The 26,007-nt window shown below is 38.6% G+C and overlaps 1 protein-coding gene across 1 annotated transcript in view; it reads right to left on the bottom strand.

Moving 5' to 3' along the window:
• Positions 1-21,030, bottom strand: part of LOC111142677 (eukaryotic translation initiation factor 3 subunit H-like) — a 35,229-nt gene extending 14,199 nt beyond the window's left edge. The window contains exons 1-3 of the mRNA XM_022495978.1: positions 20,933-21,030; positions 19,540-19,630; positions 15,876-16,036 (exon numbers count right to left, since the gene is read on the bottom strand). Coding sequence (XP_022351686.1) covers positions 15,876-16,036; positions 19,540-19,630; positions 20,933-21,030 — 350 coding nt within the window. The remainder of the gene's footprint in view (positions 1-15,875; positions 16,037-19,539; positions 19,631-20,932) is intronic.
• Positions 21,031-26,007: the final 4,977 nt, after the last annotated feature.

Here is a 26,007-nt window from a genome sequence, read left to right as displayed (position 1 = left end):
CTACCTATGTAAATAAATGAGAAAGATTCAATTCCATTCAAGTGTCTAAAAATAAAGTATTTAAACCCAAATTGGTGCTTACAGTTTGAACATGGTAGCATGAAGTTGATGTCCACATTTTCTTTACTTGGAAATCACCTAATTTCCATTAGAAGAATGGAAACTCCATTTGTAGTGAAACTCAGAGGCACCTGAAATCACAAACCATAACACAAAGAGATAACTTTACAGAAGGGGCAGATGGAGCCAGTGGGGGGTATGGAGGATGCAAGTCTCAGGAAAGTTAGGCTTCAAAGATAAGGAGTCCTTTGGGCAGTTGAGCAAAACTATCAACTCCTTTTCCACAGGAACTAACACCTACAGGGTTCTAAAGGAAAGGAAGTTTGTTCTAAGAAAATTTCTATCCATCCTTATTTAATGAAAGTATGAAGTAACAGAGGTTTTGCTCTTTTGAGAACTCAGAAAATACTGTCCCCATGGATTCCTCAAGAAGAATCCAAGAAGAGTACTAGAGCCACCGAGAGATGCTAAAGGTGGTGGTTGGGAAGGGGGCAGAAATATGGCGGAAAGACCAGCTTTGTGCCTGGACTTTGTTTAATTGGTGGGCTGACTGAAGGGACTTGGGGGATTGTGTTTTCAGAACAGAATAGAAATGTTATAAACCAGAAAAAACCAGACACATTAAAGCCAACAAAGAAAAGAAGGGAGATGTGGAGATAGTGTCAATTCGCTGATTTTCTTATCTTTACTAATTGTGAATTAACACTATTGCGAGGCTAAAAACCAAGGAATAGAGGTATAATTCCATTTAGCAGTGTAAACATGAATAGGAGCACTAAGGAGATGTCAAAATGTCTAAGTGGGTGGTGCAGAGAGATGGAAACGGAGATGAAGAGGAAATAAGAGGAAGCACAACTTCTTTACTCATAAAGGTAAAGGGATTAAACTTACCCTTAAGACTGTCAGATTGGATCATGAAACAGATTGAAGGAATGAATACGTGCAAAACTGAACTCAATCATTGGAAAACAAAGATTAAAGAAATCGTATTAAAAATAAATAGTAAAAAAATAGTAAATAGTAAAAAAAATAATTTAAAAAATTAAAGAGCTTGGTTTTTGAAAAAATAGGTAACTTTTACTTTCAAAAACCCTAGTATGTATAATTGAAAATGATGAAAAGAAAATGACCACTGACATGATTTAGTTAAAATAGTTAAAGTCAGGATAAGAAATTATTTTGCTTTATTCTGTATAAATAAATTTGAAACTTAGACAAAATATACACTTCCATAAGAAAATACAACATGCCGGGGTGCCTGGGTGGCTCAGTTGGTTATTAAGCACTTGGCTCTTGGTTTCGCTCAGGTCATGATCTCGGGGTCCTGAGATTGAGCCCCGCATCGAGCTCAGTGCTCAGTGAGGAGTCTGCTTCTCCCTCTCCCTCTGCTCCTCCCAACCCTCCAACTCATACTCTCTCTCTCTTAAATAAACAAATAAATAAAATATTAGAAAAACAAAAAGAAAACACAATATGCCAAGGTGAACTCTAATGAATCTTATCAGACTAATTACAATACATAAAGTTTTCTAAAGTTATCCTTTAAAAAGAATAAAAAACAAAAAAAGAAAAAAACACACTAGCCCCAAATGGCTTCACAGGGCATTTCCATCATATCTATAAAAATCGGGTAGCTGTAATGCCATTATGGATCATAGAAAAGAAAAAATTTCCTAAATTATTTTAAAGAAGGAATGTAAGGTTCACCAAAACCCAGAAAAGACCACATACACACACACAAATTATCCTAAGTAAAATAGTCACAGAAACCAGGAGTACATTAAAAATTATTATGTCATGACTAATTGGGGTTGATTTAAGGAATGATGATATCTTTTAAATCAGGAAAATTATTAATGCATTATACCATCTTAATAGCTGTAAGAAGAAAAATCATAAGATAACTCATAGATTCAGAAAATGTATGTAGTATGATAAAACAAACTTTCTTGAGGTAACCACTTCTACCAAGATAGAAGTTTTCTTTTATATGCTAAAATATCAATCTCATCCTAAACACTGGTTTCATGCTTAATGGGGAAAATAATCCTATAAAATATATTAATGTTGGGATGCCTGGGTGGCTCAGTCAGTTAAGTGTCTGTCTTCAGCTCAGGTCATTATCCCAGGGTCCCAGGATCGAGTCCCGCATCAGCTCCCTGCTCAGCGGGGAGTATGTTTCTCTCTCTCTGCCTGCCACTCTCACTACTTGTGCTCTGTATCTCTCTCTCTGACAGATAAATAAAATCTTTAAAAATTAAAAATAAAATATATTAATATCATAACTTTACACCATCCACAATTATATAACATTATTCTGGAGGGCCTACCTAATGCAACTGAATAGATAAAGAGGTTATTATATTGTTATAATAGTTAGAAGGGAGATGATAAAATATCATATATATATATTTTAAAGATGATATACTTGGAAGATCCAATATTATAATATGTATTACTACAAATGATAAAAATAATTCGATAATGTACCTAGGTACAAAATTAACATACAGAAAACAATGGCCTTCTTGTATACAATGATCAGAAGACACAATAGCAATAAAGACCGACTTATGACAACCCCGAAAGTAAAATATGCAGGCACCAATTCATCGAGAAATATCAAGATTCACATAAAGAAAAAAGATAAATGCTTAGAAGACAAACAAAAAGAAACTTGAAAAAATGAAAAAGCAGACCATGCAACGTGCATTACTTAATCCATTAGCCAACTGTTTACTAAGTACCATATGTCGCCCTTCTGAGATCCTCCAGAGATTGGCTTTTTGGTACAACAACCGGAATGCTAAACATGGCAGTGGCTTTGCCAGTCTGGGTCTTTGATCGCAATGGAAGATCCTCCTGCTAACTCATGGAGGATGCATATCATAAGAAATAAACCTCTGCCAGTGCCTGGGTGGCTCAGTCGGTTAAGTGTCTGCCTTCGCTCGGGTCATGATCCCAAGGTCATGGGATCAAATCCCACATCCAGCTCTCTGCCCAGCAGGGAGCCTGCTTCTCGCTCTCCCTCTACTTCTCCCTCTCCCTCTGCTTCTCCCCCTGCTTATGTTCTCTCTCTCTGTCAAATAAATAAATACAATCTTAAAAAAGAAAGAAAGAAAGAAAGAAAGAAAGAAAGAAAGAAAGAAAGAAAGAAAGAAGGAAAGAAACCTCTGTTATTTAAACTTTTGAGATATTAGGATATTTTGTGTTTCATCCTAACCTAGCCTCTCCCAACTAACACAATGTTCCGGTACATATTTTCCAAATGTGGGACTTTCTTATATACAGTATTTCCACCATCTTTGTTCACTGCATTTTTTAAAGTCTTATACACTTCCACCCATCTACTGGGTCCTATCCTTTCCTGTTGACGTGAGGATTTACTCCTGCACTTGACCTCTCTCTTCTTGTATTACATTTTTCTCCCTACTGGATCATTCATTAACATACAAATATACAAAAATTTTCCAAATTTAAAAATATGTTCCCTTGACCCAATTTCCTCATACCTCTGTGTCTTAGTCTGTTCAGGTTGTGTATAACAAAGTACCACAAACTGGGTGGCTTATAAATGATAGAAATGTATTTCTTGAAATTCTGGACCCTCAAAGTCTGAGATCAGGTGCCAACATGGTCAGGTGAGAGATCTCTTGCTGACTTTTTTTTTCTTTCTTACGAACTTCTTTTATCTTCATGTGGCCAAAGGGGTGAAGGATCTCTCTGGACTCTCTTTTATGAAAATTAATCCCAGGGATGAGGGTTCCACCTTCATGACTTAAGAGCATCTCCCAGACCCCACTTGCTAATATTATCCCCTTCGGGAATTCAGGTTTCAATATATGAATGGGGGTGGGGCACAGACATTTAATTCACAGCACACTGCCACCCTGTTTCTCTGCTATTAAAAACTTGAGAATCTACTTCTCCCCCAGTTCCCAAGCTGACCTCTTTAAATCCCGCTTTTGTCCCTACCATCCCAACACTGTTCCTACCAACCACCAATGGTGTTCATGTTACCAAAGTTAATGGTCAATAATGCACTTCAGAACCCCAGCTACGTTGAATGCATTTGCTCATTCTCTCTTCCTTTCCTTAGTCCCCGTGGCCTGTTTCCTTTATTTCCCTAAACTCTCAGCATTCCTCACATACTTGGAAGCCATCAATAGATAGATCATGTTTAACAGCATGGGAATGGAGGTCACCTATGGAGTGACCATGACAAGAGGGAAAAAGAAAGAAGTTTGGGTAAGATTTAATAATGGGAAGTATCAGTAGGTTAGCCTAGCAAACTCTGCATAAAGACATGGACCTTTTGGGGTCTCACCTTCTCCCTTGTTCTGACCGAATTTCTTCTTTCTGAGTGTTGGCATCACAGCTCATATTGTTCTTCCTCGGGACATCATTGCTTCCCTCTGTGTCCATTTTCTCTCTCATTTTCTCCCAATCTGATGACCTTCTCCCTAGTCTCTGAAATTTTTCTGAGGAATTTGCCTGGTTTAATAGCCATCACCCTAGTTGAGCAGAAATTTTCATGGCAGGTCACCTTAGTGGCAGCAGCCAGCTTAGAGACTCAGTGACCTTAGATCAGTGCCTGCATTTAGATGGATCAGCATCAGCCACTTCCTCAAAACACAGCCTGGGCTATGCCTTCCGCAGCTAGCTGGGGGAGGGACAGTGGGCCTTGCCAGGCACTTGGTCGAAGACCCTGGTGCTATCTGCATACTTGGCTATATGTAGATTGTAGATTAGAAAGCTTGAAAATATACAAGGGGCCACTACACCTCATGACCCATGTGCAGTTCTTTCTGTCCACCAGTCCTTTCCTTTTGCTTTAATAAAACCACCTTTTTGCACCAAGGGCGGGGGGCAGCGGTTAGAAAAAGAAAAAAGAAAAGAAAAAGGAAGAAAGAATTTTAAAATTTAGATGATTGACCTGAAAAACTTTTTTATTAATTCAAAATCCCTGAGAGTCTGTTGCCCATAATTTAAGAAACAGATTCCACCTAATTTTAGGCTGAGTGGTAATATTTGAATTATGTTCCTCATAAAATTCTATAATATCATAACAAAAACCTAACCAGACTTATTATGCTAGTCACAATTCATGTGCTTCTGTCCAGATGTGGGCCATATAATTTATCTCCAAGAAAGTTTGGAAAAGTGACCTTGCTGCTTAAGAAAGGCTCAATCTTGCTCCTATATTTAAATATGAAATTCTTTATTTTCAGCTCTGTTCCACTGACCTTATCACTATAGACACAGTAAATAAATTTTAAAAACAAAAAGCCAAAGGGATAGTTATAAAAGTAATATGAAAAATCATGAGGACTTGCTTTGTTTGAAGTCTGTACCTAGAGTAAATCTATTCAGCACGGTTGCTATTGTGTCTTACTGGACTCCAGTCTGCAGCAAAGTAAGTCGGTGCCTATGTGTGTGGGTGATATTGTAGTGAAGAGCATGGGTCAGGCTCCAGTCCTGGCTCTGTTGCTGGCCAGGTTTGCTACCTTGGGAGAGCTACTTGAACTCTCCCTTTTCCCCATTATGAAATGATAAAAATGTGATTAATAATAAATGCCTCTGAATTATTGTAAGAAGTAACTGAAATAATACATCAGAAAAGCTTCAAAGTAGGTCTTGAACTTAACAAAATCCTGTACATGTGTAATTTGTATTTATTTTAGAAATCTGTCTCCCAACCTATTCACTAAGGATGGCATTTCCTTTGGGCACATTTTCATTTAGTAAAATGTAATTATGACAAGACTCAGTAAATATCCCATTCTATTAACAATTAGAATAACCTAAACCTCAAGCAATTTGTAGCATATGGAAATGTAAACTATGGAAACACATTACAATGACTCAGTTTCTTTCATAAGTGGGTACTTCTCAAAATGTAATGTGTAGAGAACCACCTGGAGCTTTCACTAAAATGTAAATTCTGACTCAGTAGTCCTAGATGAAATCTGACATTTAAATGTCTAACAACTTCCCATATGACAGTGATGTCCTAGTCTCTGGACCACAGCTTGACTCCAAAAAAACTAGCTAAGAGTAGAAATTTAAACGTTACTGTGGTGTGTATAGCTTTGAACTGAAAATGTAAAGGTGTCAAATCACAACAAAATGTGAACAAAGCCAAATGGTATATGAACCCAGGGGTGTTTGCAAATCTAAATAAATGGCTTTTTGACAAAAACATGTTAGATTGTAGACTTTCACTCTTTTTCGCATTCTCAGTTCATACTTTACCAACAAGTGAGACCATACTTCTTGAACTGTGAAGACACGTGATGTGGATGATGATAACAGATGAAAATACTGGAAACGAGGACTATCCTAAAAATTTGACATGCCATGACCCCAGGTATCTGCTTTCAATGGTTGATACCCTTGCACAGTCCCACAGTGGAAACTCCGATTTCTGAATCTATATAAAAAAAAAAAACTTTAAATATATTTTTGGAAATCATATTTGCCTTCTCTTCCCAGAGTCCTGATAACTATGTAATGAAGCACACATTTCTTTTCTTTGACTTACCAAGGAGTCATTGTGATCTAAATCTAAAATGGAGACACCTCACACCCACGTGAGAAACTCCCCCTCACTACCACTCCTTCCAACAGGGTTGAAAAGTAGGGGGTGAGGGTGGGAAGATGGCTGGACAGGGTCTGGCAGGATTTCTCCACCAGAGGTCAGCATCAAAACTGCTGTCTTTAGGGTCAAGGGTAAGTGCGAGATCAAGATTTTCATTCAGTCTTTAAAGAGAAGATAAAACAAATCACCACCCCTGGGAGTGGACAGGCACTGAGTTAAATTTATCCTACATTACAAATGGATTATTACACCTTCCTTTACAAAAGCAAATGAAAGTAGTTCATATAAATACATACACATGGTAACAAAATGTAAAATAGAGGCAATGAGGAAATCACAGAGGAAGAAGCAATAAAGTGATCAAAGCAGCCCTAAAGCCAATATCGAGATCCATGCCTGTAGGCCTTTTATAGTAACAAGAAGTATTAAAAAAAAAAAAAGGTAGAGTTCTGAGTTTTTTGGCCACTGATTAAAAGAGTGAAATAATAGTTATGTGACTTGAAAAGGTAACACCACAAACAGTTGGTCGAGGACCACATGCTGTGAATGAGAGCAGTCCTTCTTCATGTAGAGGATGGGAAGAACAGAGACAACCCCCAGCTATCAGCACAGTTAAGACAGCCCCAAGCTGCTAGTCTGTCCACCCACACGCTCCAAAAGTGGGCACAGAGCAGCAGGACAAAGCAGGATTCAGTAACAGCAAGTTCACAGTTGGGTCCAGCATCCAGATTGCTATTAGCCAACATAATCCAGGAATAGATTTTATAGTATCCAGAAAAATGCATTGATTGGCAATTCTCCTGACAATCGCCTGTAAACATTTCTCCTGAAATATTTCCTTAGGTAAGAAAGAGCGGGTTCAAGTTTCCACTTCGGAGTAGAGTATACCGTGTGGGAACCATGTTGTTCTAATACAGAGCTGTAGCACTAGCTGAGTTAAGGGCTGAGGTAGGACTGTGGTCTTCCTGTGAGGAGAGCAGCACCCAGACACAAGACCACTTGGAGATGCAGTCCAGATGGGGACCACGGGGCTGCTTCTGAAGAGCTGGACATCTGTAGAAACAGTTCTGGTCCACTATGACAAGCTGCTGAAGGGCTATCTTGTCCCTAAAGTTCTGGGTCATAAAGCATGCTGTCAAGTGGTTGTAGCAATGAAACTCTCTATTCAAATAAAATCTTAGCTGAATGCCTAGTATCCCTCAAGGCAACAAGGGTGTCTGCCCCATTGAGGCAGGGGTAGCCCACCCCTCCAGTCTTGCGTGGACGACCCACAGTGGCCCCCTGAGGCACCTCAATAGCAGGTCAGAAAAGATAACCCCACATTCTACCAACAAGTTCCAGAAAGCCTTTCTGTTGAGGTTAACAAAAACAACCGGAAATCATTAAAATCAAGAAGAGTCAAACACCTACCTTGTAATTGGAAAAAAAAATCAATAAAGCTCTCATGGAATATTTAATACTAAGCAATAAAACTTCCTGATGCACTCACCAAGATTAAATAGTTGCAAAGTGCATGTCTGAGCAACTAAGCTTATTAACTCAAAGGCAATCAAATGTTGGTGGATGCCTAGCAAAAATTGTGTAATCTGACAATATTGTCAACTGACTCATACAGCCTGGTTAATAGCATGGAACTCACACCTGTTCAGCTTCACCTGAAAGAATGCTGTTGTCCTCTATGAGTAAGGAAGTCATTCAAAAGAGCTTTTGAAAAAAATTTCATTTTTGAAATGTTAAATGTTTAAAAGTCTAAATGTTAAGAAAATGCACATTAAAAAAATAAGTTTAAAGATTAAAAAGTATTTCAGAATAGATTGCCACTTCACTCCACAGAAAGTGCTTTTCTTATCCTTCAAAAATGGTGTCTGTCAAACTTGACCTTCAAGGTGATATAAAGGACAGATTCTGAATAAGGGCCAGAAACTAGAGAGTTGCACTGAGCTTCTTCAGCCAATTCCATTATAGACATATGTCTATTTTAATATATATATTAAATATATATGTACATATATTTATCTCCATAAAATTAAAATTAAGTGGGATGTAACAGTGTCAAGAATTGGACTAGACAAGCTTGAATTTCAGAAGTTCCTTGTTAGCCTGAGAAAAACCTTTTGCTTTTTTTTTTTAATTTGAGTATAATTGACACACACTGCTACATTAGTTTCAGATTACAACAGTGATTTGACAAAGTCATACACTATGCTATGTTCACAAGCATAGCTACCAATTGTCCCATTACATCCCTACCACATCACTGTGGTATCACTACCATATCACTGATGGTGTTCCTTATGCTATGTCTTTTATTCCCATGACTTACTCATTCCGTAACTAGAAGCCTGTATCTCCCACTTCTCTTCATCCATTTTCCTACCCCCACCCCCCTCCTCTCTGGTAACCACTAGTTTGTTCTCTGTATTTATAGGTCTGGTTCTACTTTTTATTTATTCATTTGTCTGTTTGTTTTTGGATCCCATTTATGAATGGAATCATACGGTATTTTTCTTTCTCTTCTGACTTATTTCACTTAGCATAATAGCACCTAGGTCCATCCAAGGAAAAAATGTTTTTAAGTCTAATTAAGAAAAAAGCTGCCATCATATGACTCATACAATATCACTTTCAGGGGGAAAAAAAGGGCGATCTTTTTAAAAATTGGGTAAACTGTGTATTGGATCCACCAGGTACAAACATGCTCATATAGTCATAAAATTGGTAAAATAAACAGAAATGGCCAAAAACAAATTGTACATTTCCAATTTGGCCTTAACTGTTTCAGAGGCAAGAAATTTTTTTCCAGTTTTGCTTTGTTCTGCTTTTAATTTGACTCAACCATACAATAGAAGAAAATGATTCATACAGTAACTTGAAGAGTATAAATTATTAAGGTCAGATTATTTCTGGGAAGATACTTGGGTCAGTAGACTACATGCCTGACCTTACGGGTGAAAGCGCGAGTGAGCACACAACTGTGTGCTGTCAGATGTGGAAAGCAGAGGCTGGGGAATGTGGACACAAATGTATCAAAGAAATTTTTTTTTTAAAAAAGACAAGAAAACGATTACATAAAGGATGCTATTACTCTGGTCACAAGTTTAATCTATTTATTATGAAATGCAATCCCAGCTAAAATTCCAGCATTATTTTTATAAAGTGTAAATATTAATTCTAAAGTGAATGTGTACACGTGTGTGTTTGTGTATAAAATAGGCAAACATAGTCTAAATGTGTTTGACAAAGAAGTAGACTTAATAAACAGTCAATAAACAGTCAATAAAACAGGCTGATGTCCAAAGACATGTGCATTTATATGGGAATGTGATGTATGATAACAGCATTTCACCCAATCATTGTGTAATATTATAAATCAAGTGTTCTTAATATGGCATGTCCACATGGAAAATAATAAATTGTGATCCCTAACTCACACCATATTAAAAAAAGAAAACTCTCAATGCATTGACTAGCTACCTGTAAAAACCCAAACTATAAAAACACTAGCAGAAAATATTGGAAAGTGTTTGTATAATCATGTGGTGGAGGAGCTTTTCCTAAGCCATACACCCTGAAACCTTAAAGAAGATTTGCATATGTTAAAATTTAAAGGTTTTGTACAGTAAAGATAACATTCAAAAAATTAAAAGACAGGAGCACCTGGGTGGCTCAGTGGGGAAAGCTTATGATTCTTGATCTTAGGTTCGTGAGTGTGAGCTCCATGATGGGTGTAGAGATACTTAAATATAATTAAAAAATTAAAAGACAAACAAGATGCCAGAAACTTGACACTTACAAAGAAAAGGTTAATTCTTATAAGACTTCTTAAAAATAAATTTTAAAAAGGTAAACATAGTAGAAAAGTAGACAAAAAACAAGAAAACATCACTTTGTCACATCACATTAGCACCAATTTACAAAATTTGACCATAAATATTGTTTATGAAATTGTATGGACAGAAATTCTCAAATCCTATATAAAGACATTGGGTTGAAGTAGCATGCTTCAGTGTAGTTTGGTGTATCTTACCTGCCCTAAGTTAAATGTTTTGTGCATCTTTATGGATCAAAATTATCATACCCAGAGCTATAACTTACATAAATAATATCCCTAATGTGTAAAGATATACATAATTTTGGTGAAACATTGTTTATCAATGAAAAGTTGGAAGCGGCTAAATGCCGCAAAGTGGACTAGACCTCCAACTCCATTCCCAGTATTATCAAGCAGGAAGAGGACAGGATTTTCAAGAAAAGCAAGCATTCCTGGTGACCCACCATCCACCTGGTGACCAGCTGTTCTGTCTCCAACTCCGGCTGGTGCTGGCCATGTTTCTGAGCCTCATTACCTGCAGTAAAGATGCCTTCCTAAAATAAATCCAGGAACCAGCTACATCTCTGGCATCCGAGGACCAGCATCGTCTGGAAGGAGTCTATGCCCTCTAGCTCCAAACCCCAAATCTCTAAAAGCAAATTCTAGCAGCCCCTGGAAATCCATACACATATACAAAAGTATGTATAAAAAATTACAGAACCAAAATAAACTAAAATCCTTTTCCTTGGTGGTACCCATTGTGTTAATCAAATCTCATCTAAAATAATGTATTCACAACCCCAGGCATAGGGAAGGAATTTAAATCCAGTAGTGATTTAGAATCAAAGAATAAACACCGGCATGTGTCTCTGGCATAAAGAGAAGCCTGGGGACAGGATGTGGCTGCGAAAGGAATATTTAACCTTTAAGCCATTGGTTTCATGGAGCCTTTGGTATGAAAATATGAGGAGGTGATTTTCATCGGAGGGCCTACATGAAAGTACTTTTAAACTTAAATAGTTAGCAAAGGTACTAAAGATTTGGGGATGCTTTGATTTGTTGGTTGTTATTAGGTGGAGTAAGATCAGGCTTATAGATGACCCACAAGGTAGGAAAGTAAGGTAATAATCTAACACTCTGTTATCCTTGCCCTGCATGAGACAACTCTTGGTCATTAGCATAACAAATAATGAAAAAGACACATGATCCCTCAAGGAATTTTTTTTATTAAGTTTCAGGACAGTAAATAGGTTAGAGAATAAAAATAACCCTAAGGAATAAATGTCTAGGCTTATACCTGAGCATATGTCAATTTACCGGAGTCTAAAGTAGGAAAGATGGGGAAGGAACAGATTAGGGAGCAGGGCAGAGAGGTAAAAAGGAAAAGTCTGTTTTGGATGTGTTTGGTTTCAGCCGCCTGTAGGAAACTCAACAAGTGTCATGTACAAAATTGTTTATACAAATTTAGAATCTGTAACAATTTGGTGCAGAGATATAAACATATGAGTTAACAGTATCTAAATAGTACCAAAGTCATGGGAGAAAATGTGGACAAAGACAAGCACTGGAGCACTGGAGGCAAAGGTCTGGGATTTCTTGGCAACATACCCACACAGGGCACTGTGAAAGAACAGTAAGCCTGTTTTGCTTATAAACGGTTTCCTGCCATCTTCAAAACAACAGATCGATCAACTGGCACCTCAGGACCCCTCACGATAGGCAATTAAACAGAATTTAATGGAAAGGTATTTACCAATATGTCATTAGGCTGAAAAGCAACAAGAGATGGCAAAGCATCCAAGATCATGTACACACTACCAGCCCAGCCCCGCCTGGCGTCAGCCCAGGGCACGGGGCACAGAAGCACACTGCCCCCCTCTGTCCTCCTGCAGCTACTGTGGACCAAGCCCAGTGGAGACCAGCACACAAGGCATTACTGAGACAGTCCGAGAAACCAGCTCCCAGGGACACAGGGCACGGGGAGTAGCAGGGAATGGTAGATGTAGAAGGGGAAACCAAGAATATCCACCCAGCACATCTCATCAACACAATTACAACTGACTGTGCAGGTTGTTGTCTACCTAAGACGTGTGTATGCCATTTGGACCTTGTCCTTCAAACTGCAAACTTTTCCGGCTGGAGTAGAATCGTCTAGTTCAGTTTTGCCTGTCACTAAATGACCTATAAGGCAGCATTTGCACCATTCCTTTAGTATTTTATTGACTATCCCATTCTTTGTTTTGTAAAATGATTGGAGAAAGGAAGTACAAAGACCGATGCTATTCATAGGACACATAAGCCTTAACAGTTGTATACTGTTAAACAAAAAATAAAGTCATAACGTACTAATCTGAAGCCAATCTTAGTTTTCAAACAGAAGGGCAGTGGGAAGGAAAAGCATAAAATTAAAGAAGTTGCATAAGATGCACAAAAATTGTGCCAGTAATATGTGTCTAAGTGGACAGATTTATTCAGGGATTTTAGTTATCTTTGGGCTTTCAGCAAATAGATTCCCTTTCATATATTATTTGACCTTTTTAAAGTTTTTTTCAAGAAAACATTCTCTGTGAAATTCAGTAGGAATGTATCCTCTTATTTTGAGGAGGTTTGATAATTACTAACTTTTCAAAGTCCTAACTCTTGCAGGCACTTATACCCACACTGTCCAATAGAACTTTCTGGAAATGTTCTGTATTTGTGCTACCCAATGGTAGCCACAAGCTACCTGTGGCAATGATCACTTGAAATGTGACTGGTGCAAATAAAGTGCCAAATTTTTAATATTATTTCATTTGTATTAATTTACATTTTAAAAGCCACCTGTGGTTGTTGGCTGCCCTACTGGGCCATGGAAGAAGCTAAGCATTTTGGGAATTTATCCTATGTATGCTTGTGTAACATATTCCACTGGAAATATGAACACACACATCTAGATAGGCAGATGAAACATAACACTAAGGTCCTAATTACTCATACTTGGAAATATCAGCACTAAAAGTCATCATCATTCAACTAATGAATCATTGAATACACATCAAAAACTAATGATGTACTATACATCATTAGTGACTAACTGAACATAATAAAAAATAAATTAAAAAATTATCATTCAACGAATAATTATTGAACTACAACTACATGCTCAGAAGTGGGATGAATGGGTACCGAGATGAATACAGTTCTTGACCCCAACACTGTCTCTCATCTGATAACTGAAGCAGGTGCTTATTTGGGGTTAGATGTGACAGAGCATTAACAAGGCATTCCATGTGTCATGCATGATGAGGAAGATGACGGGAAAACAGAATGCCAAGGAAGCCATGACAGGAGGCCCAGCCTTATCTAGGGAAGACAGGGATCTTTGGATGTGGCCCAGGGTGATCACACATCCCAGATGGCCCAGACACTCCTGACTGGCATCTACTATAGGGTATAATTAGTTCTCTTGCCCTTTTCCACTCTCAGATGTATCTCACTTTGGACTACAAATTACATGGTAGGCCCAGGTAGCCAATTGGAGATCTTTCTTTCCCTGGATAAAAGCAAGCTTCTTAAGGGCTTAGATAATTTTTCATGTTTCTTTATATTCCCAGGCAACCCCTAGGGCAGCTCTGGGGACTTCAAGGAGCCATAAGTACTCGGACAATTATACAGTGATGAATGTAGTGTCTCCTGTGTGCCAGGTGATTCCATTATGTCATTTCCATGTCTATGTCATGTCACATCACCCCTTTGAGAGACAAGGAATGGGAAGCAGAGAGGTTGAGCACTCATTCAAGTTCAGCCAGGTGGTGCCTGGCACAGCTGGACCCTGTCGCAAGTATCTCATGCTGCCTCTCACATTCATGTCCACCAGGACAACCCTGTATTTTACTATATAGTACTGCCTCACATGGAGCTTTGGGCAGAGGAGGGCCTAGAAGGTTCTGAGGGGTCATTGATCTTTTCTGCCCACATCACCTGGCTCTCCCACAGGACCTGCTTCTCTGGACGGTGTTTTTTTATCCTGCCTCATGACGAGGGACAGTAGACTCCTATGGATTTATTCAAGTTCAATGCCAAATGCCTGGGAAAAGCTAGGAAATCATAAGAATCTCCAAGGGTCCAAAGACTAAAAAAAGAACCTCACACAGACCCCTCTGCCACCCCCCAACCCCATGCTCCCTGAGCACCATGAAGAGTTATTTCCATCCTGCCCTTATCTTTCACAAAGTTGTTATAACTCTCATACTTCCATTTGTTTTTACAAGTCCTTCCGTGATATGTGGTATTTTTTTTTCCAAAAGATTGTGTGTGTGTCTGTTTTTTTTTTACTTTAAATCTGGTTTAAATTAAGTAGCCAGATGTGCCCATATTGGGCAGTGACGTTTACGACTTTCATACCTGTCCCAAGAAATTCTTGTATGTTTTTATGGAAAGAAGCCAACAATTACGTTGATCTTGCTGGGGTACCCTGCTGAGTGCTGTCACAGGGCTTACCCTGCTGAGTGCTTATCACAGTGGGTTTAGAACTCACCCCAGCTTTGTGACTAAAGAAAGTGAAGTTTGTTAAAATCACTCAGCTATTTAGTGACAGAGGTAGGATTTGAACCAGGCCCACTTAGTTTTAAAAGCTAAGTCTCTTTGTTCACTCTTCCTGGAGCTGCAGAAGAGGGTGGTAGTTGAGAGCTCCCTACAAGTGTAGCTTTGGGGTCAGGCGGATCTTGGGTCAAGTTCCAGTTCTACCAATAACTGGCTTGTAGCCTTGGGTTAGTTACCTAACTTCCCCAAAGCACACTTTCTTCATGTCCAAAGTGGAGGCAATAATAGCAGCTGCACTGCATATTATCCCCATTACATAATACTACAAAACATTCTAGGTGCGTTTCACGGTATTACACATGCACAACTCACTAACAATATTATTGTTACTTATATGCAAAAACTCCTTTTAAATCTTTTTTTAAAAGATTTTATGTATTTATTTGACATAGATCATAAGTAGGCAGAGAGGCAGGCAAAGAGAGAGAGGTGGGGAGGCAGGTTCCCTGCTGAGCAATCCCAGGACCCTGAGATCATGACCTGAGCCGAAGGCAGAGGCTCAACCCACTGAGCCACCCAGGCGTCCCTCAAATCATTTTTTAATGACTTAGTCACTAACACAGAATCCCAAAGACTTCAATCCAGTCACGCTTTCTTGGACTTCTTTGAGATAATGATTAAGTTGAAAGTATAACATGATATCCGTAATTTTTAAAAACTCAGACAAAGTGGGAACTAAAGGCCTCTTATTTCATCTAGCAAATTTTTTCCATTTTTTTTTTTAATATAGATGGTTTAGGGATTGTTTGGTTTTGCCTTCAGTAATAAGGACTGAAGAGAGTAAGATTTAAATAACTATCTGATACAGTGGTTAACATTTACCGGCATGCCAGCCCCTGACCAGTCCTGAGGAGCTGACCTTTGAGCGTCTGAAAGGGAGAGGCCATTGGAGCCATAGAGGTCTCCAGAGTCCACTTGAAACTACATGGCCTCAGAGTCCTAGTGTTGCTCCCAGTTTCCAAATCTTTCCCCGTGGAGCAATCCTGAAGGGAGGAAAAGAAATCATACTTTAAAAATTAGCCTTTCAATCCCTCTGCCCTGAGAGCCAAAGATGCAGGCACATAATTTTTTTTAAATATTTGGCCCTGTGCTACTGCTCTGTCAAATATCAGATGTTACCAATATTTTATATTGATTCTATTATTTTTTCCAGAGGATTGTATCATAGTTAGCCAGGTACAGATTCATAACAATACAAATTAATCTTGTTGACTATTATATTAAATTCTGGGGAATTGCTGACTGTCCTTCAGAAAGCCAAGAATTTTTCTCAGATGATGTTTTTCTAAACTCAAGCCAGATTTTTCACGGTTCATATGTCAGGCAGTTATGTTCATGGGGCAAGGATCAAATAGTCTACAATGCCTTCAGGTAGGTTGACATTTATAACTTTGAGGCAACTGTGAGGACAATGGGACATTGACAAGAGTGAGTGACAAGGGACAAGGCACAGTGCTGTACAGTCTAAAAACTCAAATTTCTCTTGGGAGTCTTTTTCCTTTTTTTCTTTTAAATTCAATTAGCCAACATGTAGTACATCATTAGTTTTTGATGTATTGTTCAAATAGTTGTGTATAACATCCAGTGCTCATCACATCTCTTGTGCGTTTCAAAGGATTGGCTGGCTCATGTGAGAAGTCCAGTGGGCTATAACAACCACAGAGATTGCAGAAATATTGTTAATTCAGAGCAAACCATGAAGTATAGAGTCTCTTCATTCCCCACCTATAGCATCCATGTGGAACAGGTGACAGTGGAGGGGAAGTCTTGGGTGTGACCCAAGCACCATGTTTGGTGCTCTTCTATCCAATCCCTGCTTCAGCTACTGGTGATTTTTCTTAGTGGAAACTATTCGTTTCTGCATAGTGACGTCAACTCCTTAATTTAAAACCAATGTTTGTGTAGTTCTGATTCAACTACTATGGTTCCTTGCGAAGCCTGAGACCTGCAGAGTAAATGGTGTGTTGCAATGACAAAATGACTAATGGCAAAGAGAGATCTTATTACTAATACAGCACATAGTGACCCAAGTAATGGATGAAGTTTTGCACATTGGCCTTAAATTTAACACATTTCCATCTGATAAGTTTTTAAACTTACTGCTGAGAATGGTTCCAGTCGCTTACGAGAAAAGTCAGAAAGATAGAAATTTTGTTTTTTTTTTAAAGTGGCGTTTAGCAAGGTGGATTCTCAAGGCAGAGCACAGACTGTTAGTAATAGATCGGAATGCCATGTGGGGTATCAGTTTCTCAGCACAGTCTTCTCATGGCAAAATGGGTCAAGTACTCTCAAGCTGTAGCCAAATGTAGGATGACTGTGCCGACTATAATTACTGCCAGGATTATACTGTTGGAAGGGACACTTCTGAAACTACTGCCATGTTAGCATGGCAGCTATTCCCAGTGACAGTGAAGAAGATATCACTGTGGAAAGAAACTAAAATATCATGGAAGGAATCTAGCAACGTTATTATATTGTGAATCCTTGTGGTGTTTTTTGTTTTGTTTTGTTTTTGCCAACTGGTTTTGGAACACATTCAGTCAATTTGGGATCTAGTACAGCACTGAGGAGATGCAATGGTTTTAGACTTGGGGAGACTTGGAGAGGGGTGAATACATTTTGCATGGGAGATGGACATGGATCCTTGGGTGCCAGTGGTTGGGTCATAGTAGACAAGGTGTCCATATTCTAATCACCAGAACCTATACCTATGTGACCTCGCATGGCAAAAGGGACCCTGCAGATGGGACCAATTTAAGGATTTTGAGGGAGGAAGATGACCCTGCATGATCTAGGTGGGCCCAATGGAAGCACAAGGATCCTTAGAGAGGTAGAAGGTTTGAGTGAGAGATGAGATGTGGAGACGAGATGTAGAGAGGTCTCTGTCTCTGTCTCAGTTTCTGTGTCTGACTTCTGCTTCTGTGTGTGATTTCTGCTCACGCTAGTGGGATTTCTATTAGCTGCATTACACAGCACGCCAGGAGAATGGCCTGAGGAATCGAAAGGTTCTTATTGCTCGTTTAGAACATTTTTTGTCCAGTATGTAATAGGAAGCCTGCTGATTTGGTGATTCCTCAATATTTCATTCCTTTACAATTTCACGTGAGGAAATTTGTTCATCTGTGATCTTCGTAGTAATTTTGTAACTTTGTTCATTGTGATCTTCATAGTAATTTATTGATTTGCTACTTGGTTACAAGTATTCATCTTAAAACACTTGTGGATTTCTGACTGGATGGTCATGTCATCAGCACATAAAGACTGGTTTTCTTCTTTCTATCTGGTTTTTATTCATTTTTTTAAAAGATTTTATTTATTTATTTGACAGAGAGAAAGAGAGCAGGCACAAGCAGGGGGAGCAGCAGGCAGAGGAAGAGGGAGAAGCAGGCTCCCCACTAAGCAGAGAGCCCGACATGGGGCTCAATCCCAGGACCCTGGGATCATGACCTGAGTCAACAGCAGATGCTTAACTGTCTGAGCCACCCAGGTGCCCCAAGGTTTTTATTTATTTTATAACTTTTATTTGCCTTATTGAACTCCCCGTACAATGTGATCACAGAAACTCTGAGAAAGAACATCCTTCACTTTTCTTCTATTTAGTAGAGTAACTAAAAGTTATAGAAGAGATCTATAGCTAATATCATACTCCATGTAATGTCATATATCATTTTTATTTTTTTAAAGATTTATTTGTTTGAGACAAAGATTGAGAGACCACACAAGCAGGAGGAGGGGCAGCAAGAGTGGGAGAGAATCTCAAGCAGGCTCTGACTCTGGAGCCTGATCTGGGGCTTGGTCTCACCACCCTGAGATCATGACCTGAGCCGAAATCAAGAGTTGGCTACTTAACCAACTAAGCCACCTATTATTTTTAAATTGTAGAAAAATACAACATTTTAAATCATATTTTAGTAGAAATAGGAAAGTATGAAGTATATGCAGTATAACATTAGCTGTAGATTTCCAATACATTTATTTTATCAGGTTTCAGAAGTGACCTTGTATTCCTTATTTTCAGGAAGTTTTTTAATTTGTTTTTTTTTTTCCTATCATGAATAGGTATTGAATCTTACCAAATAACTTTCCTACATGTAGTAAATGTTGATAGGGCTTTCCTCCTTTATGCTTTTTACATGGTGAATCACAATGATTAATTATCAGATATTAAATCAACCTTTAAGGCTTGTGACCATTTTTACGTACTACTGGATTTCATTTGCTGAAATTTTGTTAAAGCCATACTAGTCTGGAGTGATCATTTCTTGTGATACATTTTTTTGGGGTCTGGTTATCAAAATAATATTGTTCTCAAAAAAAAATTTTAATTTGTTCACTCCTTCTCTCTTTTCTTTCAAAGAGTCTTATAGAATATATATTACTTATCCCTTCCCTACTTCCCTGCTTAGTGTCCAGGCATGAGAAATGAGGTGAAAGAATCAGCAGCTGGAAAACCGTAACATGTCCTAAACTGAAGGACAGACCTTACTTTGAGTCCACATGGGTGCAACAACGTGTGAATTAGGCAGACTGCCGCGATCTTGGTATCACTGCTCCAGGGCAGGGGGCTCTGAGGGGGTCTGTACATATAAGATTGTCAGGATGGAGGAACAGAGAAAAATTCCTTCTTCCTGTAGAAAGCTTATTCCCAAAAGGAAAAAAAAAGAAAGAAAGAAAGAAAGAAAGAAAGAAAGAAAGAAAGAAAGAAAGAAAGAAGGAAAGAAACCTCTGTTATTTAAACTTTTGAGATATTAGGATATTTTGTGTTTCATCCTAACCTAGCCTCTCCCAACTAACACAATGTTCCGGTACATATTTTCCAAATGTGGGACTTTCTTATATACAGTATTTCCACCATCTTTGTTCACTGCATTTTTTAAAGTCTTATACACTTCCACCCATCTACTGGGTCCTATCCTTTCCTGTTGACGTGAGGATTTACTCCTGCACTTGACCTCTCTCTTCTTGTATTACATTTTTCTCCCTACTGGATCATTCATTAACATACAAATATACAAAAATTTTCCAAATTTAAAAATATGTTCCCTTGACCCAATTTCCTCATACCTCTGTGTCTTAGTCTGTTCAGGTTGTGTATAACAAAGTACCACAAACTGGGTGGCTTATAAATGATAGAAATGTATTTCTTGAAATTCTGGACCCTCAAAGTCTGAGATCAGGTGCCAACATGGTCAGGTGAGAGATCTCTTGCTGACTTTTTTTTTCTTTCTTACGAACTTCTTTTATCTTCATGTGGCCAAAGGGGTGAAGGATCTCTCTGGACTCTCTTTTATGAAAATTAATCCCAGGGATGAGGGTTCCACCTTCATGACTTAAGAGCATCTCCCAGACCCCACTTGCTAATATTATCCCCTTCGGGAATTCAGGTTTCAATATATGAATGGGGGTGGGGCACAGACATTTAATTCACAGCACACTGCCACCCTGTTTCTCTGCTATTAAAAACTTGAGAATCTACTTCTCCCCCAGTTCCCAAGCTGACCTCTTTAAATCCCGCTTTTGTCCCTACCATCCCAACACTGTTCCTACCAACCACCAATGGTGTTCATGTTACCAAAGTTAATGGTCAATAATGCACTTCAGAACCCCAGCTACGTTGAATGCATTTGCTCATTCTCTCTTCCTTTCCTTAGTCCCCGTGGCCTGTTTCCTTTATTTCCCTAAACTCTCAGCATTCCTCACATACTTGGAAGCCATCAATAGATAGATCATGTTTAACAGCATGGGAATGGAGGTCACCTATGGAGTGACCATGACAAGAGGGAAAAAGAAAGAAGTTTGGGTAAGATTTAATAATGGGAAGTATCAGTAGGTTAGCCTAGCAAACTCTGCATAAAGACATGGACCTTTTGGGGTCTCACCTTCTCCCTTGTTCTGACCGAATTTCTTCTTTCTGAGTGTTGGCATCACAGCTCATATTGTTCTTCCTCGGGACATCATTGCTTCCCTCTGTGTCCATTTTCTCTCTCATTTTCTCCCAATCTGATGACCTTCTCCCTAGTCTCTGAAATTTTTCTGAGGAATTTGCCTGGTTTAATAGCCATCACCCTAGTTGAGCAGAAATTTTCATGGCAGGTCACCTTAGTGGCAGCAGCCAGCTTAGAGACTCAGTGACCTTAGATCAGTGCCTGCATTTAGATGGATCAGCATCAGCCACTTCCTCAAAACACAGCCTGGGCTATGCCTTCCGCAGCTAGCTGGGGGAGGGACAGTGGGCCTTGCCAGGCACTTGGTCGAAGACCCTGGTGCTATCTGCATACTTGGCTATATGTAGATTGTAGATTAGAAAGCTTGAAAATATACAAGGGGCCACTACACCTCATGACCCATGTGCAGTTCTTTCTGTCCACCAGTCCTTTCCTTTTGCTTTAATAAAACCACCTTTTTGCACCAAGGGCGGGGGGCAGCGGTTAGAAAAAGAAAAAAGAAAAGAAAAAGGAAGAAAGAATTTTAAAATTTAGATGATTGACCTGAAAAACTTTTTTATTAATTCAAAATCCCTGAGAGTCTGTTGCCCATAATTTAAGAAACAGATTCCACCTAATTTTAGGCTGAGTGGTAATATTTGAATTATGTTCCTCATAAAATTCTATAATATCATAACAAAAACCTAACCAGACTTATTATGCTAGTCACAATTCATGTGCTTCTGTCCAGATGTGGGCCATATAATTTATCTCCAAGAAAGTTTGGAAAAGTGACCTTGCTGCTTAAGAAAGGCTCAATCTTGCTCCTATATTTAAATATGAAATTCTTTATTTTCAGCTCTGTTCCACTGACCTTATCACTATAGACACAGTAAATAAATTTTAAAAACAAAAAGCCAAAGGGATAGTTATAAAAGTAATATGAAAAATCATGAGGACTTGCTTTGTTTGAAGTCTGTACCTAGAGTAAATCTATTCAGCACGGTTGCTATTGTGTCTTACTGGACTCCAGTCTGCAGCAAAGTAAGTCGGTGCCTATGTGTGTGGGTGATATTGTAGTGAAGAGCATGGGTCAGGCTCCAGTCCTGGCTCTGTTGCTGGCCAGGTTTGCTACCTTGGGAGAGCTACTTGAACTCTCCCTTTTCCCCATTATGAAATGATAAAAATGTGATTAATAATAAATGCCTCTGAATTATTGTAAGAAGTAACTGAAATAATACATCAGAAAAGCTTCAAAGTAGGTCTTGAACTTAACAAAATCCTGTACATGTGTAATTTGTATTTATTTTAGAAATCTGTCTCCCAACCTATTCACTAAGGATGGCATTTCCTTTGGGCACATTTTCATTTAGTAAAATGTAATTATGACAAGACTCAGTAAATATCCCATTCTATTAACAATTAGAATAACCTAAACCTCAAGCAATTTGTAGCATATGGAAATGTAAACTATGGAAACACATTACAATGACTCAGTTTCTTTCATAAGTGGGTACTTCTCAAAATGTAATGTGTAGAGAACCACCTGGAGCTTTCACTAAAATGTAAATTCTGACTCAGTAGTCCTAGATGAAATCTGACATTTAAATGTCTAACAACTTCCCATATGACAGTGATGTCCTAGTCTCTGGACCACAGCTTGACTCCAAAAAAACTAGCTAAGAGTAGAAATTTAAACGTTACTGTGGTGTGTATAGCTTTGAACTGAAAATGTAAAGGTGTCAAATCACAACAAAATGTGAACAAAGCCAAATGGTATATGAACCCAGGGGTGTTTGCAAATCTAAATAAATGGCTTTTTGACAAAAACATGTTAGATTGTAGACTTTCACTCTTTTTCGCATTCTCAGTTCATACTTTACCAACAAGTGAGACCATACTTCTTGAACTGTGAAGACACGTGATGTGGATGATGATAACAGATGAAAATACTGGAAACGAGGACTATCCTAAAAATTTGACATGCCATGACCCCAGGTATCTGCTTTCAATGGTTGATACCCTTGCACAGTCCCACAGTGGAAACTCCGATTTCTGAATCTATATAAAAAAAAAAAACTTTAAATATATTTTTGGAAATCATATTTGCCTTCTCTTCCCAGAGTCCTGATAACTATGTAATGAAGCACACATTTCTTTTCTTTGACTTACCAAGGAGTCATTGTGATCTAAATCTAAAATGGAGACACCTCACACCCACGTGAGAAACTCCCCCTCACTACCACTCCTTCCAACAGGGTTGAAAAGTAGGGGGTGAGGGTGGGAAGATGGCTGGACAGGGTCTGGCAGGATTTCTCCACCAGAGGTCAGCATCAAAACTGCTGTCTTTAGGGTCAAGGGTAAGTGCGAGATCAAGATTTTCATTCAGTCTTTAAAGAGAAGATAAAACAAATCACCACCCCTGGGAGTGGACAGGCACTGAGTTAAATTTATCCTACATTACAAATGGATTATTACACCTTCCTTTACAAAAGCAAATGAAAGTAGTTCATATAAATACATACACATGGTAACAAAATGTAAAATAGAGGCAATGAGGAAATCACAGAGGAAGAAGCAATAAAGTGATCAAAGCAGCCCTAAAGCCAATATCGAGATCCATGCCTGTAGGCCTTTTATAGTAACAAGAAGTATTAAAAAAAAAAAAAGGTAGAGTTCTGAGTTTTTTGGCCACTGATTAAAAGAGTGAAATAATAGTTATGTGACTTGAAAAGGTAACACCACAAACAGTTGGTCGAGGACCACATGCTGTGAATGAGAGCAGTCCTTCTTCATGTAGAGGATGGGAAGAACAGAGACAACCCCCAGCTATCAGCACAGTTAAGACAGCCCCAAGCTGCTAGTCTGTCCACCCACACGCTCCAAAAGTGGGCACAGAGCAGCAGGACAAAGCAGGATTCAGTAACAGCAAGTTCACAGTTGGGTCCAGCATCCAGATTGCTATTAGCCAACATAATCCAGGAATAGATTTTATAGTATCCAGAAAAATGCATTGATTGGCAATTCTCCTGACAATCGCCTGTAAACATTTCTCCTGAAATATTTCCTTAGGTAAGAAAGAGCGGGTTCAAGTTTCCACTTCGGAGTAGAGTATACCGTGTGGGAACCATGTTGTTCTAATACAGAGCTGTAGCACTAGCTGAGTTAAGGGCTGAGGTAGGACTGTGGTCTTCCTGTGAGGAGAGCAGCACCCAGACACAAGACCACTTGGAGATGCAGTCCAGATGGGGACCACGGGGCTGCTTCTGAAGAGCTGGACATCTGTAGAAACAGTTCTGGTCCACTATGACAAGCTGCTGAAGGGCTATCTTGTCCCTAAAGTTCTGGGTCATAAAGCATGCTGTCAAGTGGTTGTAGCAATGAAACTCTCTATTCAAATAAAATCTTAGCTGAATGCCTAGTATCCCTCAAGGCAACAAGGGTGTCTGCCCCATTGAGGCAGGGGTAGCCCACCCCTCCAGTCTTGCGTGGACGACCCACAGTGGCCCCCTGAGGCACCTCAATAGCAGGTCAGAAAAGATAACCCCACATTCTACCAACAAGTTCCAGAAAGCCTTTCTGTTGAGGTTAACAAAAACAACCGGAAATCATTAAAATCAAGAAGAGTCAAACACCTACCTTGTAATTGGAAAAAAAAATCAATAAAGCTCTCATGGAATATTTAATACTAAGCAATAAAACTTCCTGATGCACTCACCAAGATTAAATAGTTGCAAAGTGCATGTCTGAGCAACTAAGCTTATTAACTCAAAGGCAATCAAATGTTGGTGGATGCCTAGCAAAAATTGTGTAATCTGACAATATTGTCAACTGACTCATACAGCCTGGTTAATAGCATGGAACTCACACCTGTTCAGCTTCACCTGAAAGAATGCTGTTGTCCTCTATGAGTAAGGAAGTCATTCAAAAGAGCTTTTGAAAAAAATTTCATTTTTGAAATGTTAAATGTTTAAAAGTCTAAATGTTAAGAAAATGCACATTAAAAAAATAAGTTTAAAGATTAAAAAGTATTTCAGAATAGATTGCCACTTCACTCCACAGAAAGTGCTTTTCTTATCCTTCAAAAATGGTGTCTGTCAAACTTGACCTTCAAGGTGATATAAAGGACAGATTCTGAATAAGGGCCAGAAACTAGAGAGTTGCACTGAGCTTCTTCAGCCAATTCCATTATAGACATATGTCTATTTTAATATATATATTAAATATATATGTACATATATTTATCTCCATAAAATTAAAATTAAGTGGGATGTAACAGTGTCAAGAATTGGACTAGACAAGCTTGAATTTCAGAAGTTCCTTGTTAGCCTGAGAAAAACCTTTTGCTTTTTTTTTTTAATTTGAGTATAATTGACACACACTGCTACATTAGTTTCAGATTACAACAGTGATTTGACAAAGTCATACACTATGCTATGTTCACAAGCATAGCTACCAATTGTCCCATTACATCCCTACCACATCACTGTGGTATCACTACCATATCACTGATGGTGTTCCTTATGCTATGTCTTTTATTCCCATGACTTACTCATTCCGTAACTAGAAGCCTGTATCTCCCACTTCTCTTCATCCATTTTCCTACCCCCACCCCCCTCCTCTCTGGTAACCACTAGTTTGTTCTCTGTATTTATAGGTCTGGTTCTACTTTTTATTTATTCATTTGTCTGTTTGTTTTTGGATCCCATTTATGAATGGAATCATACGGTATTTTTCTTTCTCTTCTGACTTATTTCACTTAGCATAATAGCACCTAGGTCCATCCAAGGAAAAAATGTTTTTAAGTCTAATTAAGAAAAAAGCTGCCATCATATGACTCATACAATATCACTTTCAGGGGGAAAAAAAGGGCGATCTTTTTAAAAATTGGGTAAACTGTGTATTGGATCCACCAGGTACAAACATGCTCATATAGTCATAAAATTGGTAAAATAAACAGAAATGGCCAAAAACAAATTGTACATTTCCAATTTGGCCTTAACTGTTTCAGAGGCAAGAAATTTTTTTCC

Source organism: Enhydra lutris, unplaced genomic scaffold (genome assembly GCF_002288905.1).
Source record: "Enhydra lutris kenyoni isolate GAN:26980312 unplaced genomic scaffold, ASM228890v2 scaffoldscaffold8, whole genome shotgun sequence".
Lineage (NCBI taxonomy): Eukaryota > Metazoa > Chordata > Mammalia > Carnivora > Mustelidae > Enhydra > Enhydra lutris.
Note: the sequence above shows the minus strand (reverse complement) of the source record. Positions and strands in the feature narration are given on the sequence as shown.